We start from the raw sequence: 21,328 nt of genomic DNA, 5'->3' as shown, positions 1-21,328 counted from the left end.
CAACCTATACTCCATAACTCGCTCCCATAGTTTTAAAGTATGCTCCATATAAAATTCTAGAGATAAATATAATTTTATGTTTTAATGTAAAAAAATTTTAGTTACTTATGCTGGATTGGATTATGCTAATGAATTCATAAAAAACTATAGTTGATTGATTAAGAGATTAAGATAAACAATTCTTTCAAAATTAGATCTTGAAGCATTACACAACATCACAATCAATTGAACTAACATCACAACTAGCTCAACTAATGTGACAAGAAATCTTAAGAGCACCATTTGATATCTTTGATTCATATAAATCAATCAATATTGAAGGGGTAAATGACTTAAATGACAATAATTAACTTAGCCCCCTAAACTAATATTAAAATTTAAATACTACAAGTCATCCATGCTAATAGAGGGCTGATAGATTAATTGATGGATCAATTTCTAAACACTAATCTTCCTACATTTAATAGGATGGTAGGACCAACTAAATCAACTTCATGACTTCATGATATTAAGAAAATATTTCAAACTACTAAATTCAGTGTAAGGTGGACATGACTACATTCCAATTATTAGAATATGTTGATGACTAGTGGGAGAATCATGCAAGCAATTGCTTTGGATCATATGTAGTAGTTCAAATTATCCAAAGGTGATTTTGCCTTTGAGAGAAGTCATTTCTCATACACTTTGCTACTGTAGATTGATTTTTTGTTAACTCTACCATGATTAGAGCAGTAATGAATTGGCCGTTGAAATTTTAAAGTAATATAAGGAAATAGTCCATATATAAGCGTTTGGAAAAGCAACTGAAGCTATAGACAAGAGATTGGCGGCAGTCAATAATGGCTGCAGACAGCTAGCTTTTACTGAAAAGTTAAAAGCTGGCAGCCAGCTTAGCCACAGCGCCCAGCAAGCATTCATATAATAAGATTCAGTACGTTGCATACAACTGTCATCTATCAACATAGAAACGGGTTCCAGTTTGGCGGAAAATTATTAGGTCCCTAAATTTACATCCTGATTGGTGAGCTTTTTTAATGCGCTTCTAATATATTTTTGCAAAAAGATAATTAATACATAATTTTAATTGTATATTAGCTATTTTTTATTGAGTATTTGCAAAAATAAAGCAAAAGCATAGCAAAAATACAACAAATATCTTACTCATTGAATATTTGTTGACCTTTTGCTGCGTTTTTCAAATACTCAATTAAAGGACAGCTAATATGCAATTAAAATTATGTATTAACTGACATTTTACAAAAATATATCAAAAGTGCAATAAAAGCGCATGGAAAGAACAACAGGCTATCCGGACGCAAATTTAGGCCCGGTGACCGGACCTACTAATTTGCCCAGATTGGCAGACCCAATCCAGCAGAAATTGTTCTTCACCCTTCGGCCAAATAAGAGAAAATAAAATTAGCAATTTCACCTATAAAACCACGCCATACTCGCTCGAATGGGGATCAAATACTAAAATTCTTTACATAAAACGTTTTCTTTACCAAAAACTGATCACTAAACTACAAAAAGGTGAATAAAAAGTTGGAAAAAAAAAAAGAGGAAAGAGTGCAGTTCTTCCCTAGTATAATGGAGTCTCCACTTCCCTGTACGCAGAAGAAGACCCTACAGGCGAAACAATCTGAAGGGTTGCAAAAGGGCTAGGCCGGCCTTCCTCAATACCATCCAGCACAGGAGAATCATCCTTGATCATGGTCCGGAATGATATCGAACCCCGCTTAGTCGACGCATCCGAATTCCTTGAGGCATCTTGATGGCTCTGGTTAGCTATCAGTGAAGCATCTTCATGAAAGTAGTCATCGTAAGGTGTCTCATTCATTTCACCAATATTTTGTTCAATGTCTCGCAAGATCAGAGAATCCGCTACAGGGAGGTAGACAAGCATGCAGATGCCTATCATATTGCAGAACAAAAGCATGAGGAAGGCCAAGAATATAAGCACCTCATAAGCCAGATTTCCTGCATGAGGCATCACTGAGAATCCAAGCAAAAGCACCCTTAGAGGAAGGAAGAGGATAACTGATAGAGCGAGGAAGTAAACCCTCATTCTCAATCTCTTGTTGATCACCAACGAGAGCAACCGGCTTCCAATGTAGACTACATAACATATCACAAGAAAGTATAATAACCCTAAAATTATAGTGCTAAGAAGAGGATAAGTGCATATGCTCCTATTATTCACCAAAGATGTGGTCATGAAGAATTTGGCCATCTTCTTTCTCGTTCTAGGTATCTCATCCTTGTTAAACTCGGGTCCTAATAAAACGAAGACCAGTTGAAGGATGAATACCGGAATGCACAGAAGGATGGCATAGAAAAATGTCTTCCTGTTCCATCTCTGACTCAGAGAGCCCGACTCCCTCTTCTGGAGTGCGGCATGGAGTAAGAAAGCAAGTATGAGAAAGATAATGGGTTCCGCAAAGCCAAGATTTGAGAGGATGTAAAACTTGCAACCATACTTCTGCCATCTAATGCTAGAGAAAGGCTTTCCTGTCCCTCTTAGGAAACTTAATCTGACAATCTCACCGAATCCGCACCAGATTGAAATGATAATTATGAGAATTCGAATGATCCAGGGACCGTTAAAATAGCTGAGGTGGGAGAAGCCTCGTCTTTGGATCTGTAGATGAAAATAGACGCAGCGATAGATGCACAGTAATCCCAAGATGGAGGTTAAAGTGACGAGGGCAATGGTCACCACACCGAATACATCGGTGGCAACTCTGGTCAGGGGCATCACCCAAAACACGGATACTGCGCATGCTCCCCACTAGCGGCGGCGTATACGGAGAAAAACCTCATGTAATGAGGAGATATCTACTGAAATGCTAGTGAGTGATCCACTATAGCCGGTGTTTGATCTTGAACTCATATAGGATTAATGATGAATGTATCTTTGGAAGTATGCCTTCTTCTTCCAAACTTTCTGAAGTCATATAGTGCAAAAATAAAAACCTGAAAGCTGTAGCAATGGTATCTAAAATAAATCTTATGATTCCAGCAAATAAGGAAGTCCTTGGTCAACACAACACCTGAACAAACAAACTTCGTTAAAACAATGCAAAAGAGTTTCCTAAAATACATTTGAAATAGAAATACTGTGATGGAGCAGCAGTGACCATCAATTAGAAAGATATTTCAATGGTGTTCTAAACCATGAAAAAGGGAAATTGTAGTAGACTGAAAAGGTAAAACGAAGTTAGAAGGATTGGTGATTTTATATTTATGAAAGCATGATTCCAAATAGGTTTCAAGAAATGTTGCAGAATTAGGAAACAAAGGGACAAAAGTTATGCCTAGGAGCCCTGAATAGTTAAGAACCAGGAATAAAACTCAAAAGTTATTTGTAATGAACACAGACCATTCAACAAATAATTGAGTCTAGCAGGACAAGAGAAGAAAAGACAACAGTAAATAATCAAGCTGAATTACAGGGATAAAAGAAAATTGGCATATACCAAATCAATAAAGAATAAGAAAAATTTAGTTCCTTGGAAGGAAAAGATGTCTGCAAAGAAAAATTCAAGCAATGGCTCTAATGAAAGAAACAAAACTAGTATTTCCATTTGATAACTATTAATCATCCTACAAAAAGTTCCATCTCAGTTTATCCCAGCATTCAACATACAGATGGTTCAATCCGTAGAAAAAAAGAGTAAATAAAAGAAAATTAGGGTTTGTTCATGATAATAAGCACTTCATCGTATCCAACATGGAATAGATGAATTTATTAACGTTCTTACACTTCATAGAAAGAAATCAATCAAGCAAGGCTTTTATTTACTCGAGTTGAAAACGAAAAAAACTTGAAATCATGTAATTTAATACAAAATTTCACATGCAGCTACTGGAACCAAGAATCTATGCAGTTCATAAAGAGAAAGCAAGCTATCAAGTCACCCTATCAAATTAGCGCTGAATCATTCGACCAAAATCTTAACCATGTGCTCCCTGTTATTTTTTGCTAGTTTTAAACACATCGAACAAATATAAAAAAGCTTTCAAATTCAAAAGACAGAACTACAAGGTGCAACTTTAAGTATTTAACCCCATTGCTGATACCATAACCAGAACTGAAATTTTTTAAAAAATAAAGGTTTACCCAATGAATTACAGGAGAATGCAACAAAAGCATAAGAAATAAAGAATCTAGCAATTTTCACCACGGTTTAAGAAAAAAAGAGCAACGATCAAGATCTCGATCATGAAGAAGCTACACACCACATTAGCAATCTCTCTTAAATATTCAAAGAGAAACAGATAAGAAAACAACATGCAGGAAAAGCTAACAAAAGCATAGTAGAGGATACTCACCGTAAGGGAGATCTGTGATCGTCCCGCATTCAATCAAAACCCTAATATCCAGCACCGGCAACGAATAATGAGGCCGAACCACCGATGCCGGGCTCGAAAGGAGACCCCGGAGGGACGAGTATAGATCCAATTAGCTTTCACGGCATCAAAGGTCCGGGGATGTGTTGGGAAACCCTAGCTAGCGGAAGGTCACTGTACAGGGGTGGGCGAGAGCGTGGGAGTTAGAGAGAGAAAGAGATGAAGGACACAGAAAAGGTGGGGAAGAGGGGATGGCCTGGTTGCTGACAGCCTGTCTCCAGCTGTCTTTTGCTTCGGCTCACCGAACCGTAGGTCCGGACAAGTCTTTCCACGTGTCGCTTTGTCATTAGTCTAAATCTGGACGGATGCTCGCACCAGGTAACCAGATAGCAATTTTTTCATGTAATGACATTTATAGACGTCTTAGTTCGGAAAATTTTACGGTGCTAGTAGCCCACTTTAGACGAACAAGAGATGGATATTTTGGTCTTTTCAGGTAACGGAGGTGAGGGCTGTTAACAGGCTGGCAATACGAGAGTTTACGACCAAACGGGGCGGATCTGAATTTCAAAGTCTGAGAATCATAATATTCTCATTAAAATTTAATAAAAATAAATATCAAAATAAATTTATTTTAAAATAAATTACCATTAAATAACTAATTTATATTTATTAAATTTATATTTAAATAAATTATGAAATCATCAAAAAGAAATAAAAAAGTTGGTCAAAATATTTGACCCATTTTTCTTTTAAAAAAAATATTATGTTTGCCGAAGAAGAAAAAATTGAAGCTTAAAAAATAATCCAGCGAGTAGAATTCAATATGAAGTTTTCCTCTATGGGAGTTGAAAATCTGTGGGAGAATTACTCCTATACTTTTGTTATGTTCGCAAACTTTATGCCGATAATTTTTTTTTTTTTTGTAAATAGTTTTTCACTAAAGTTCAATACATATATAGATAAAAATAAAATCAAAATTTTATGTGAAAAGTATAAAAAAAATATGCGATTTGATTCGACCATATATATACACCCTTTTTCTAAAATATAGAAGATGACATTACAAAGTATATAATATGAGTACGTATTGTTGTGAATCTTATGGAGAATGTTAGAGATGCATTAGTTGAATTGTGCTAATTAGGTGATAATAATCAGATGATTATGATCAGCAATGATGAGATCATAATGACAATCAGATGATGATGATGATTAGATGGTGATAAATGAATTTTGATAGTTAGGGAATGGTGATTAGATGATGGTGGTAGGGTGATGATGGATGAAAGACGACAATTAGGTGATGACAGTCAACTAAATGCTCTCGATGGTTTGTTAGATAACGACAATGGATTTCTCTCATTAAGTTGATTGATTGGATTATAACGACAGTGAAGTGGGGTAATGATGGTGTATGACTGTGATTATCGATGTCGAACATCGCATTAGAGTTTTTAGATTTCCAAATTCTTTCTACATTCAAGTTCAGTTATCCTTTATGAGGAGAATGGGGGGTTTATAAATATTATTTTATGAGTAGTATTTTCAAAATTTAGAAAGTATTTCGTATGATTTTATCGGACGACTCATATTGAATCATTTAATCATAAATCAATGATTTAGCATTTTAAGTGACTTAATGACCTCATAATTTAGTTATCTTGGCCTTGTTGGATTTGCCTAATCTAGCCACTTGATCTGATTATAAATATGTAAGATTTAGAGATTGTTTGATCATTTAAGCAACACTTCAAAGTTTTCAATTTTACTTCAAGTGCTTGATTTTGGGTTCATTTGGACTTCAATCGTATCGGATCACTTTTAATACCATTGAGTTTGCCTTGTCAAGACACTTAATTTGACTACAAATTTGCTGAAATCATAATTAGAATAACTTTTAATTTAATTTAAAAAAATTTCAAGTCAAATAGTACATCAAGATTCGTGCTGATCAAACTAAATTCCTTAAGGCATATCAATGCTAAAGTTAATGTTATTTATAAAATAATCATCCAATAAAAAGAAATTTTATATATTCTTGTATGCCATAATTAAACCATCAAAATTTTAATTAAAAAAACATGCTCTTCAAATCTATATCACATTATATAAATATAGACATGCCAATCTTAATTTTATTGATAAATAAATTTAAATATTAATTAAAAATTTATCCATAATCTATTGTTGAAACTTAAAGGCTATGACAAAAACTATCTTATTGAAAAGTTATCAATTATATCTCTATAAAAAATTTAGAATTTGTCTTAACTCTAGAATGAATATCCACAAATAATAAAAAAATATGCATAAGAACAAGGACCACCTTTTTTTTTTTACATATTAAACCTATAAAGGAAAAAAATCCTAGGCATTCCCAAGTTGGAAAGTCTCATATTTTAAGTCTATAATTTCAATTAATAGCTATTCCCTCCAATTCTTTTTTTTTTTTTTTTTTTTTTTGAGAAAATGCTAAGTAGCATAATATATAAAAAGTAACCAAAAGAAGCCTAGATACAAGCTAATGAGGAATCAACCATCTATCATTATCTTCCTTTGCTAATTTCACAAAGGAAGAAGGAAGGTTATTCTCAATGAACATATCCCAATCAAAATCAAAAGATAAAGCTAAGTTAGCACAATAATCAGCTAACTTATTACACTTACGTGTCACACAATTAAAAATAAAGTAATTGAACTTACTAAGGAAAAGGAGCTATTCTTTATCCAAGTTCTCTCTAGTGATCTTCGATTTGCTGTACAAGTTATGAAGATGTTGGAGAACATTATTGTTATCACCTTCCAATACAATCCCTTTAACTTCTCTAGTCCATTCATGACCTATTTCATCTAAAATTTTGAAAGCTGATAGCTCCATTTGTGCACTATCCCAATGTAGTTTTTTCCTTCCAAAAGCATAAATCAATCTTCCTTTGTCATCTCTTACCACCCCACCGATTACAGCCATGTAATTTTCTTTAAGAGCTGCATCTAGATTAATTTTCAGCCACCCAGGTGGAGGAGGGTGCCAATAATGAATAAATACAATGGAAAAAGCCAGTGTGTAGAAGAAGTTCCAAATTTGTAATTGTTACATGTAAGAAAAATTTGTAGTTGTAGAATGCACGTTTAATATATTAATTTTGGACAAAGATACGACATGCACAATAAAAGTTGTATGAGACTGTCATTTTTATGTGAAATATTGAGCAACAGAAAAACCATGAGGTCTTGTCCAGTTGTAATGGTATACTAAATAATACAAGCTGCAAAAATCCTCCTTTCCTTATAATTGAAGAAAATTATATTATACACAGTTGAGAATACTTTATCATATTCTCATTATATAGTTTACATAAATCGGGTGTTCACAAGCAGATAGTTAAAAATTCAACAACAAGGTTAATTGACAATTGGTGAATGATAGAATTCTGATAATGGCAGTAGAGATTGCCATGGTGGTCATCAGCAATGATCACTAGAAAATGGAAGAGTACTTCACATTTCTTTGCTCTCAAATATCTTCTTATGTAGAAAATGAGGCCTTATTTAATTCTTTTTTAATGTCATTTTTATAATTTTGGTCATAATCAACAATATTTTATCGAATGATCCATGTTGTCCTCTTGGTTTTAGATGACTTATAAAGCGTTTGAGTGCCTTAATGATATTAGAACAAATGATCTTGGGGTGCTTGGATTTGTCTTGTCAAGTCGCTCGATTTGCCTATAATAATGCAAAATGTAGATACTATTTAGTCATTTAATTAATATTTAAAAGTTTCTTAATATTCTTAAAGTGTTTATTGAGTTTATTTGGACTCAAATTAGATCATTTGTGACATCTATGAGTATTTCTCACCATGTCATTCAGTTCCACTATAAATTTATTGAAACCAGAGTTTTCATGGTTTGGAATTTAATTCTAAAAAATTTCTAAATCAAATATCAACATGAGATTTATATTTATTAATTAAATTTTCTAGAGATGTATCATTTTATATTATTTTTGGACATCGAAGCTTGTGGTGTTCGAGATATATTTGAAATCTTCAAAAAAATTTGCAACATAAAGTTACAATTTCAAAACAATTATGAGGTGTGTAGCTCCTTTGACATCAAAACGGATCTCTTCTCATGACTGTGAGCAAAAGAAAATCTATTTAATTATAATTTTAACATTGTGTGAAATTAGTGGGTCTATTGGGCTGAAAGATTATTAAACAATTTTGCTCTAAACTCTTTAAATTTTCTTAAAATGATCATAAATGTTTTTCGGATTTGAAAGTACCCAAATTGAGTCCATAATATCAACAACAACAAAACAAGCGACAACAAAAATGCTACAATAGGCTTGCCTAGGCCTGCTAATCATCATTTGTGGTGGCACCGATATGTGCGGCGACGCCATCCGACACAGTATATCGCAGGCGTCACCCTTGGTAGACAGTTCCTTAAGAGGCACCTAATATGTTTTTTAATCTAGTTTTCTTTTTCATAGAAACTCTTTTTCATTTTTTTAATTCATTTCGTTTCTAGGAATCTTTTTTTTTTCCCTAATTTTTTTGTAACTTCCAATCCCCCCTATTCAAATATAAATTTCTCCTCAAAGGGGAGAAACTTTCTTATCCTTTTATTAAAGCTTCAATTCCCTCCCAATGAGGAGGTAATTATTATAAAAATTGTTATAGCTATAATAATGTAAAAATGATGTTGATGAAAGTACTTCAATTCATGAAATTTAGTTTTCAATTTGATGTTGATATTTTATGTTAATATTAGCGATGTCAAGCATCAACATTAGCGTTGAAGCTATTGAAACCATATGTTGTAGATGAGACAAAATTTTACTTATTTGACTCAAATTTGTTGTAGATGAGATTTTTAGTATATCATTAACTTCTAAGGCTTATATATTTTGTGGTTTTTAGATGAGTAAAGATCATATCAACCACTTGCACATACGAAGTATTTCTAGTATGGAATATATCCACTAACAGCTTCCTAACAAGGCTACCTTATGGGCATGCCTTTCAGGATTTATGAATGGAGATCATGTTTGCTACTTGCTCTTATGAGAAATTTCTTGTAAGGATCGTATTCACTATTAGCTTTCAATTAAGACTATCTCGTGAACTTGCCTTCTAGGATTTTTTATTAGATGCAATACTATTTATAAAAATTATATTTCATTGATAATATTTGAAGTCTACTTACTTAAAATATGTATATTTCTATATCAAATAAAAGCTAAGATAAAAATTCCAATATGATAAGGAGCTCACATTCTTTAATTTGCTTCAATGATAAAATCTTCTAATATACTAGGGATGTCACTTCTATTCAATAACTTTGATAACTTCCCTGCCATACCTCCTCTTTTTTTATGCTATTAACCTATAAATTATTCTTATAAATAATGGTCCAAATATTCTTGTTGAATAAGAAATTCAATCTCCTCTTTCAACTTAAGATATTTTTCTATTAAATGCCCACTTGAACTATAAAAATGACAATATTGAGACAGATGTTCACCATTTGAATTATTTGAAAGTTTTGGCTCCTTAAGGTGCTCAAAATTTTGGAATCCATTAGGTAATAGCTTAGGAGTATTTAATGGAGTCTAATCGGGCGACTTAAGTTGAATTTGGTGAGAAGGGTATCTATGATCTCTTGATTGCTTCTTCTTTTTTTCATTGAGGTGGTTGATTAATTTCTAATTGTGAATTCTTATATTTATTTGAAGATTGTTTAAATTTCTTTTGATGAGCATTAATGGTTTCGTCAATAGTTATTTGTATTTTCACTCAATAAACATATATATGAGCAAACTTCCTGTCATTATTGAACAGTAAAAATGTCCAAGGTGGACACCACCAAGAAAAATACTCGGTGTAACTCTAGACCCACTCTTAGGATTTGACATCTTTAAGAAACAAATATTTGTAAGTTCTCATTAACTCTCTCTCTCTCTCTCTCTCTCTCTCTCTCTCTCTTTCTCTCTCTCTCTCTCTCTCTCTCATTCTCATTTTAGTGAATTCCAAAATATTTTTGATTTGATAATAAGAGAACTCTATCATATTGTGATTGTTTTTTTATTATCTAGTTTCTTTAAAAGTTGCAGATTTAAACTTGAAGACCTTCCATCATACACAAACGATCCTCTAAAGCGAGGCTTAGGTCTCTTTCATCCTCTAGATTATGTTTTCCTTGATTGAGAGATTGATTGCCTTCCATTGAAAAAAAAAAAAATTGTAGTTAGTTGCAAATAAGTTCTTACCAAAGATGCCAAACTATCACGTCCTAAAAACGTGAAAAATTCAATAAGGGGAAAACCATGATTCCTAGGGCATTTGCAATAATCTATTTAATAAAGGATGATACAAAAATCTTTCTTTCCTCACAATTGGAGAAGATAAGGCCATACAGATTTGAGAATATATATCTGATTCTCATTGTAGGGGTTACAGAAATTTGGTGCTCACAACAGTTAAAGCTTAACAGCAAATTTAAACAATAATGATCAAATGATAAAAATTTTGATGATGATTGAAACAATCTCTAATAATGTTAATTGACAATGATAATAAAAAAAATGGAATAAAGTTCTTGGCCTCTCTTAGCTTCGAACCTCCTCTCTTGTAGCAAACAATACCATGTTTATAATTTATTTATTTATTTTGAGAAAGAGAGGCATTTTGATGCATTTGGCTAGAATCCAAAATATTTCATCGAATGATTCATATTAATCCCCTTGGTCATTCATTATTTATTCAACATTTGAGTGCCCTAATTATATCTAAATCAAATTATCTTGAGCTCATTAGATTCATCTTTTCAACCCGCTTTTTTCAAGTTTAAGCACACAATACTTGGTCATTCAATTAATACTCAAAAGCTTTTAAATAAATTTCAAGTGTTTGATTTTGATTCATTTGAACTCAGATCAGATGATTTTTAATGTTTATGTGGTCGACTCATTGAGATGTTCAAATTAACTATAAATTTGTTAGATCAAATTGTTTGAGCTATGATAGGTTCAGTAAGCAATCAAGGACTGTGGTGTGACATTTGCTGTCGATAATAGCCTATGATTGATGAACCTAAAGCAGCATATAATATGAATGGCAACTTATAGACTGCAATCACTCCTAATGTTGTTAATAGAGGCCATCTCTCTTAGGATTGTAGATGGAGCCAATCAATTAGCATAATGACTTCAAGTTACGGCACTGGTGTGACATTTGCTATCGATAATAGCCTATGATTCATGAACCTAAAGCAGCATATAATATGAATGGCGACTTATAGACTGCAATCACTCCTAATGTTGTTAATAGAGGCCATCTCTTAGGATTGTAGATGGAGCCAATCAATTAGCATAATGACTTCAAGTTACGGCAGTGGTGTGACATTTGCTATCGATAATAACCTATGATTGATGAACCTAAAGCAATATATAATATGAATGGCGACTTATAGACTGCAAACACTTCTAATGCTGTTAATAGAGGCCATCTCTTAGGATTGTAAATGGAGCCAATCAATTAGCATAATGACTTCAAGTTTGTCATAATCTTTAAAATTAAATATGCTTATTCTGAAACAAATAAAATTGAACTAATAAAACAAAATTAAAATTGCAAATATATAATATCTCAATGAAATAATGATATAGCTATGATATCATATCAAGGCATCATATTATAATAATAATTATTATTATATATCTCCTCCAACAACTACCAAATAATAACACTTCTTCAATAATTATTACTAATCATGGCGAACCTGCAACCAAATTCATAACACTCATAAGCTTTTCTTTGTAAGAAGCAACAACATCAAAATATGTCCAATCAAATAGTCTCTCATCCTAATTCTAATTTCTATTATAACATTAGTGTTGCGTGCTAGAACATATGTGACAGTTAAGTAGGAAAATCTTTTGTCTTAGTGTTGTACGGATACTAAGCACACAAATAGAGAGATTTGAAAACACCATGATTTTTGCATGAAAATATCTTTAAAAAAAAGAAGTGAAAGGCGGAAGTCTAACGATGATCGAGAAGAATATATTATAAAAATCGTCATTAAACTTGAGGATGATCAAATTACAAAAGTCCAAAAGGTGGATTGAACTTCGTGTGGGTAATAGTGGTTGGACAGAAGCCTGATGTCGATCAATGAAAAGGCGAATGTCTAGCGATGATCGAGAAGAACTCTGACAACTTTCAGAAAGAACTTCGACGACGATAGTGAAGAACTCCGGTGGTGATCGAGAAGAAATCTGGCGACAGTCGGGAAGAACTCAAATGACAGTCGGAAAGAACTTCGGCTGCAGACGTCAAGAAGAACTTTATTGGTGGCCGAGAAGAACTTCGATGGTAGTCGAGCAAAACTCCAGCGGTGGTCAGGAAGAACTTTAGCAAAGTTTAAAATGAACTTTGGTGGCAATCAAGAAGAACTCTGTCTCAACCACCGTTAGACTTCCATTGTTCGTCGACCATCGTTGGACTTCCGCCCTTCGTTGACCGACCTCCGTTGACCACCGCCGGACTTTTGTCCGTTCGTCGACCATCGTCGGAGTTCTTCCCGACCACCGTCGGCTTTCTGCTAAACTCTCCAAATTATTGTAATTCCACCGTCTCCAAGTAAAGGAGCAATCAAGCTTTGTATTTCATCTAAACTTAGTGGAATTTTCTCATATGAGCCAGGTCCCCTGGTTTTTCCCTTTTTGGATTTTCCACGCAAAAAACTTCTAATGTTTTTCTCTCTCTCAACTATCCGTTAGCGTGTTGAATATACGTACATTGCTAAGACATTGTATTCTCTTACTTTACTGCCATGTATATTGTAGCCCACAATAATTGACTATGAATTTTATAACTTTATATTAATAAAATAAAAATCTCAAATGACCAGCCCAAATTGACCCATTTTCTAAGCTATTAGTTTGAACATAAAAAACCATATTCTAATGTATTCTTGTCTACATGAATATTATGTGACTCATCTTAGGCTTTATTTGGGACAAATTTGTTAATACTTTTAGACCGCAACTAAAGTTTTTATTTGACTTCTACTTTTTCATTGCTTTCAAAAAAAATTTGTGCTGGGAAGTTGTTTTTTGCAATAGAATTAAAAAAAAAAAATCTCCATAACATCTTTATAACTAGCTTTATAAAAACTTGCATCAAGGGGTGCAAATGAGTCAAGCCAGCTCGTGAGCTGGCTTGAACTCAACTCATTAACGAGCTCACAAGTCGTGTTTATTGAGTTCGAGCTCGAGCAGAATTTTGAGCTCATTGGATTATCGAGCTCGAGTTCGATTGAGATGATGCTCGGTTCGATTACTTGTCGAGTGGATTGAGTGTGAAAGTGGAACTGCAAAAACCGAAAGTGGAATCACAGGAGTGGGCTCGAAAGGAGGAATGAAGTGAAGCACGAATGAGAAATCAGAAGCCGACTGCAGACTTGACATCTGAAGTGGGCTCGGACGCGGAAGCGAAAGCGTCGGTCGTTCTTCTTACCCCTCCCGAGCTGGCCTGTGAGCCACATCCACTACTGTGAGCTAAGCTCGAGCTCGACTAGAGTCAAGATCGGGATTTGACTCGCAAGTAGAGCTCAAGCAGTAATGACTCAAACTCGACTCAACTTATTTGCACCCCTAGTTCCAGCCATCCCAAATAGATATTTATCTTAACTAAAAGATTTTAGATTCAAGATTTTACACATATGTTGCCTATGAATTTATGAATATTCTGCCCATACATGGCCAAATACTGAAAATTAATCCTAACAAAAGGAAACTTTCAACCTGAAATAGGAATCTTTCTCCACCAGCCCAAAGGACAAAAGCCAGGCTTTCTCCAGGTGATGCCACATGAGTAAGGAATATAAAATACTCACAAGCCTTTCTTGATACTTATATTCGTTTAATAAAAAATAATTAAGAAAAGTGGATTAAATTAATGAAGTTAGAGAGCAATTAATCAACCATTGATCATCAATATAATTCATTAGATAATTGATTAGTACAAATTATAAACATTAAAATCTTATTGCCAACCTCATCGAAATCAATTCAAGGTTAGATGCACGTATGTTAAGAGCACACCTCCACAATAAAAAAAGGATTAGCTATTCGCTAAGGTGAGCTGTTGGCGGTATAATTAATCCTAAATATAATTACTTATAATTGTTAAGGAACGATGAATCAAATACAAAGAAAAATAATAAATCACGATCTTCAAAACACAAATGAACACAAGAGATTTACGTTGAAAATTCAAATATGGCTTACAAGCCCTAAGTCATTTACAACATATTTATAGGGCAAAAATATGGCACCGAAAAACAAGCAGAATTCCCAAAATACCTTACGTCCAAAACTTGTTTCGGGGGAGCTGCCTCCTTGGACCCCCGACATATTTGCGCAACGTACGACGGTCAAGGACATGAACAAACAAGGGTCGAGCCAAATTCGAGTCAATTCCAACAATAATCATGTTGATTTTAAGCATAAAGACTTATTTATGAAGCTAAAAGACTTTATTTAATAAATATACAAACAAATTTCATCACAACAAAACATGATTTAAACTACAATAATATTACAGCTTTGTTTGGGTCATTTTTTTACTGTCTTGCTTTTAAAATCTCATTCATAATTTTTTATTTGGCTGTTATTTTTCTGTTGCTTTCAAGAAATTAATATATTAGGAAGCTGTTTTTCATACCAACTTTCAAAAAAATTATTTTGCATGTTTAGGATGTAACCTTTATAGCTCTTTGTTTGTGACAAGAACAACAAGCTGTTAATCGAGTTATTTAGCGAATTTACAGCTTTGATGCTCTACTGTCAGTCGATTAATTAGCTGTAGCTCAGCCGAAGATTATTAGTTAAAACTTAAAACGTTATTGTTTTTTACATTGCTGTTGCTGCTGCTTTTTTCCACAATGATTCAGCAGCCGAGTATGAAACAACAGAAGATACATATATGAAGGGGTAATTTGTTTCTAATATTATATTGAAGTGAGTTTCAATGCTGCTTAGTTGTTTTACATGATTTTTTTTATGTTTATTTAGAATAAAATAGGGGTGTAAGTGAGTCGGACTCTATCGTAAACTAGATGGAGGTCGACTCATTAATAGCTTGTGAGTTAACTTTGATGAGTTACGAGTTTAAGCTCGAGCTTAAATTACAACTTATATCTTAAACGAGCTTGAAGAGACTCAACTTGTTAGGTCGATTAAAAACTCTTAAAACAAAAATTTTCTCCTGAGTTGATCGATCACGGGTCAGAAGCGAGCCGCTAATATCAGAAACTCCTTTTCTTCATCCCGATTCAAGCTTGACAATGTACATATGTTTTCCTAGTTGTTTCAAACTCTTTCTCCAATGGACACCCACAAGGACTGTCTTGTCACCGTTTCTATCAATGCCTTCTCCAGCAAGCTTCTGCCATATTTTCCTTGCCGTTTGTCCTGTCATTGCATTCCTTAACGAGCTCTTAGTGGAACTCATGTAATTGCCTATTTTAGGGCGAATTATTACGTCCGATCACCCGACCGACATCCGGACATCTAATCCAGATGGGCCACGTCACCTAAATACACTAGGACCCGGTGTATTTTGTTGACGTGGCGCATCTAGATTGGTGTCCGGACGAATCCGGACACCGGACGTAATAATTTGCCCTATTTTAGTGAGCTCTCGTCCTAACTTTCTCAACCTAGCCTATTTCATTACTATCTTCTCCTACGAGCATCCGTCGATTCCATCTCCAGTGTCTTCCCGTTGTGACTTGAGCTCGGGCCCGCTATTTTTTTGGGCAAGTTCAAGCCCATCATTAAGTAGCCAAGTTGAATTTGAGTTTTCCCTCACTCAAATTTCATTCGACTTGTTTACACCCCTAGACTAAAGCTTGAATTATGTCACCAAGCAATCATGTGTTTATTACTTTGTATTAATAATTATTATCATGAATAAATATTATATTCTAACTCGGCTTTTTTGTTATATTAATCTATTTTGTTTTTATTTTATGCGGCTAAAAAAACAACAACTGTTCAAGCTTCAACAAGGTGAAATTCACTCATGCCTTCTATGAAATTGAGTTTCAGAATGAAGAATTCATTTTTATCCAATTTTTACTAAGAAGACAAAGCTTATATTTGAAACTCAATTCCAAATATTTCCAAGCACCTGAGTGGCCTAAGTGATAGAACTAAGGCTTCGTTTGGGACGGCTTTCTTAATGCTTTCTAAAATAGTTTTCTAGTAAAAAAATTTTTGCTCCAAAAAATTATTTTAGAAAGCAGTAAAAAAACCATTCCAAACGCATACTAAGGCTCCGTATGGGACAACTTTTTTATTGCTTCTTAAAGTGACTTTTTAATACAAAAATTAAACAATGAGAAAGCTGTCCTAAACGAAGCTTAAGTCAGGTGACTAAACTCTCTCCTACGAAGTGGTGACTGAACTCTTCCCTAGAGAGAGGTGATCTGCCATGGAGGGTTCATGCAGAAGAATAAAATTGACTGTGATCACTACAACCCCTATCAAAACAAGTTATCAGCAAAATAAAAGCAAGTGCTTGCCAAGCCATGACTTTCTTTATCAGAAGACGAGCAAAGAGGTCAAGAAATCATGCACTGCCCCATAGGTTGCTCTCTATAGTGATTTAGGCTTCGTTTGGGATGACTTTTATACTGTTTCTTAAAACATATTCCTTATGTAAAAATTTTAATTTTTATACTAAAAAGTTATTTTAAGAAACAGTTAAAAAGATGTTCCAAATGAAACTTTAATGTCATAGAATAAGCACTATCAAATTTAGAAGCAAGTATAAGGTGTGAATGGTAAATATGAAGTTATGTCCATCATTCAAGCTTTTAATATTCTTTGTATATAGTTCAGTTCAATTAGGGAGAAATTATTAGGTTTACATGATAGAGGCAAAGCGGCACTCCTATTTGGTCAGTCGATTGAGGTACTTTTTGTCATATCCATAATCATTCATTGAATGCATTCATAAAAAAACATATATATTGACAAGTTCATAATCATTTTTATAAAACATGTTATGCTCAGGATTTAATTTGAAAGAATTAGCTCTTTTAAATTTTCTAATTATCTACCAAAGCTACTAATAATCATTTATATACAAAATAAATGAACACAACATAAATAACCTTCTTTCATTTCTTATCAAAATATATATACAATTACATTTTATATTCCCAAAAGAATCATATACAATAGTCATGAATACACTTTCTCGCATCAGTCTATATATATATATTCATTCATGACTACAAAATTAAACAACCTAAAATACAATACCTATGTCCTTCAATCTAAAATAGCCTCACTTCACTGGATTCTTGCCCTTGATGATAAGCACAAAGCCCAATAGATTATTAGAACCTACAATGATGTGAAACTACTAGGAGTTACGATTAAAATTAAAAAAGAGAATTGTTAAAGTTTGCTTTTATAAATTTATGTGGATCATGCAAGATAAAGTTAAGAATTAGAAACGTAACTTAGCTTAGGCCAAAAAGATCCACTTGAGATTAACCAAAATAGTTCATTCAAATTCCAAGGGAATTAAATGCGAAGTACAAATAACAAAACCCAACGTTTTAACAACGAGAATTTCACCTTGGGGCCGTATCACTCAAAGATTGGTGGACTTTTGTGACTTTCTTTATCAGAAGACGAGCAAAGAGGTCAAGAAATCATGCACTGTCCCATCGGTTGCTCTCTATTATGTCATGTTTAAGATATCATCATGTCTATTATTATGCATTTCATATAATGTTGATGCACATATATCATGTATCTATTTATATACATGTCATAGTGTATCAATGCATATATATCATATGTGTGTGTGTGTCAGTATCATGAAGTAAGTCTATCATGTATTAAATGCACCATATTACAGTGGCATATATCATCTATCATGTATTATATATCATGTTACAATATCATATACATCATGTTTTTTATACATGTATTAATCTTAGCATATATCCTATTCAGGTATGATGTCGTAGTGTATGTCACAACCCAAATCAACAGGATTCCTATAGTGTTGAGATGTGGCAAGCAAACACCAATATGTAGTTTTAGAATGTTTCAGATTATCTTACAATATTTATTTTAAATTAAGAAATATCCACAATATTGTAAATAAATTCATCCACAATATTTCTTTTTTTCATCAAAATATAGCTACACTATCATACATGGCTACAAATAGAAGCTACAAAATAGAATAATAAACTAATCATGACTGTACAAAAAACAAAATACAAAAATACATATAAACTCAGATTAAATCCTGAAACTATTAATCAACTAGATCCTAAAAACCAGAAACAAAATTATAGTGAGCTATAACAGCTCATTAGGCCACACAAATCTATTTAAATTATTAAATTCTTTTATTAAATATTTTACTAAATATTTAAAAATAGTTAAATGCAGTCTAATAAATCACTATACTAAGAATGATAATAAAAGCATAACAATTATCTAATTATTTAAATAACAAAACTAAATGTATTTTTTGTTATTTGTTCTCCTCTTGTTAGGAGTCTTTTTAGCTAATTTAGCTTCGTAAGTTTTTCTTACAAATCTAGTTTTCTCCTTTTGTAACCGTTCTTTTTTGGAATAAAATTGGGCATATTTTACCCCTAATTTAATAAAAAAAACAATATTGAGTAGATAAATAAACTAAAATTCATATTACAAAGCAATTCATATCACATATCCTAATTCCATATAGAATCTTAAAAGATTTTGATCTCTTATGACTCCCTTTTGTGCTTATAGCATCAAAACATAGCTTACAGCCACCAAAATATATCTTATAGGTACCAAAATATTTTCTAATATATATAAAATCTCAAAGAGTTCTGGCCCCTTAAATCTCTCAGTATTCATAATTTAGTCACATATGCACATATTTTATCACATTAAAATAATTAAAAAATAATTGAACATGCATTAGAATTGTATAATTTTCTATAATAGTAGTTAACATAAATTTCTAATGAGTAAAATTTCACAGTTTTAAAATATAATCAAATTACTAAAGATTGTGTAAAACACTATTTTAACACATTAATTATACTATAACACTACATTTTAGTGTCTAGATTATTTTTTATTCTATAAAAATTGAACAATTTCAAAAATACTCAATAGACATTTTTTAAAAATATTTAGAATGTTCATAAACTCGGTCTCTATAACATAAAAAAGTATAGTGGCAAAAGTTCTTCCTCTGCAAAGTTATTCTCATTTTTTTATAAAAAAAAATATAAATTTAATTGAAAAATTTATAAATTTCATATTTTTGAAAACTAAGATAGACTTAATGTGATCTATCTCAATCCTGACAACTTGCCCAACTAAATCGACGGCTAAAAATGACCCCAAGTGGCTCAAAAATCAACTTTTTCTCCAAATCTATCTCTTTCTCTCTGCTGCTCGGCCAACTACTCGATCAAATGAATTAAAATGGTGGTTTCACTATAGGAAAAACGTCATTTTCTGGCGACCATTTTCATTGGAAAATGGCCAAAATCTGTCAAAAAATTTGTCGGAATTTTAATAAATTTACTTCCGCCAAAAATTCTGCCATAAATGAGTTATTTTCCTGTAGTGTTTTAATGTATGTGTGTGTGTGTAGCCTAGCGTTATGATTCTACCACCTAGCATTGCGTCACTAGATCAAAATATCAAATTTTAGAGCGAGGAGCACTGCATTGTCATTATTTGGTACCTAGTACTATAGGAGTGTCGAGGCACTTTAACACCCACCATTGGGGCACTCCAATAGTGACATTTCTCAATTATTATTAAAATTCACTCCAAACACTTGTGACTCATTCTTGAACACACAATCATTTTCAAGCATTAAAATACTCCCAAAGACATGCAAATAGGTTAGAACTCAAGATTTAAAATCTTTACATTTTCTCAATCGGGTCGGAACTATTTGAACAAAATGCTAAATCTAGAGGTATCACAGTGTATCTCATGCATATTATATCATGTTATATCATAATCATGTCATGTCATATATGCATATAATATTATATTCATATTAAAGAAAGTTAAAATATCTGGCTAATCATATGACCTTTTCATATATCTTATCATATCGTGTTATGTAGGTCGAGCCTACATGAATAAGTCATATCATGATCATGGTCATTGTCAGGTTCTTGTACAAAAGAGTTGTCACTCATGCCCATTGACGTATCTTTTCCCTTATGACTCTGATCTTATATCTTAAATCTTGTATCTAATATTTGGATTACACCATAAACTCTTTATTTAAAGGAAAGCTCGTTGTCACACTATTTTACAGAATATGTCATGCCTCAGAACCTAATGGAATAATTAAATCCTGAACTTAAACATCTCAGTCGCAATATGGAACATTTTAGGGCTAAATAAATAATCCAATGAGTAGATAAATAATAAAAAAAAATAATGTAAATTTTCATTTCAAAATTAATCATATACAAATAATCTAGTATGAGTTGGTTATATACATAAAAATATAAAATCTGGACTACAAAATACCCACTCAAAGTTATTGCATTCACCTAAATCACAAAAGAGTTGTATATTCATAGTTGAATTAAGATCCGATAGAGAATTGATAGAGATATTTTCCTCCAATAGACAAATAAGATCAACATTGTAGATATTAGGCTTCGTTTGGGACGGCTTTTTTATTTATTACTAAAATGGAGTTTTAGTACAAAAATAAAAAATTTGTACTAAAACTTCGTTTTAGAAAGCAATAAAAAAGCCGTCCAAAATGAAGCCTTAATGAGCCTCGTGCATTCATGGGTATTGTTGTTTCCCTAAATTTTATTAAAATTCCAAGAAGTAAATATCAGGCGTGGAATTGGTGGTTATTAGGGGAGTTTTT

At 32.7% G+C, this 21,328-nt stretch overlaps 1 protein-coding gene across 1 annotated transcript; it reads right to left on the bottom strand.

Moving 5' to 3' along the window:
• Positions 1-1,412: 1,412 nt before the first annotated feature.
• LOC110096985 lies at positions 1,413-4,599 on the bottom strand. The gene is made up of 2 exons (XM_020823164.2): positions 4,339-4,599; positions 1,413-3,056 (listed from the first exon to the last, which is right to left on the bottom strand). The coding sequence occupies exon 2, from the start codon at positions 2,759-2,761 to the stop codon at positions 1,586-1,588; it is 1,176 nt and encodes a 391-aa protein (XP_020678823.1). The 5' UTR covers positions 2,762-3,056; positions 4,339-4,599; the 3' UTR covers positions 1,413-1,585.
• Positions 4,600-21,328: the final 16,729 nt, after the last annotated feature.

Source organism: Dendrobium catenatum, unplaced genomic scaffold, assembly GCF_001605985.2.
Source record: "Dendrobium catenatum unplaced genomic scaffold, ASM160598v2 fragScaff_scaffold_133, whole genome shotgun sequence".
NCBI lineage: Eukaryota > Viridiplantae > Streptophyta > Magnoliopsida > Asparagales > Orchidaceae > Dendrobium > Dendrobium catenatum.
The sequence above is the reverse complement of the archived record's forward strand: the minus strand, read 5'-3'. Positions and strand labels throughout refer to the sequence as shown.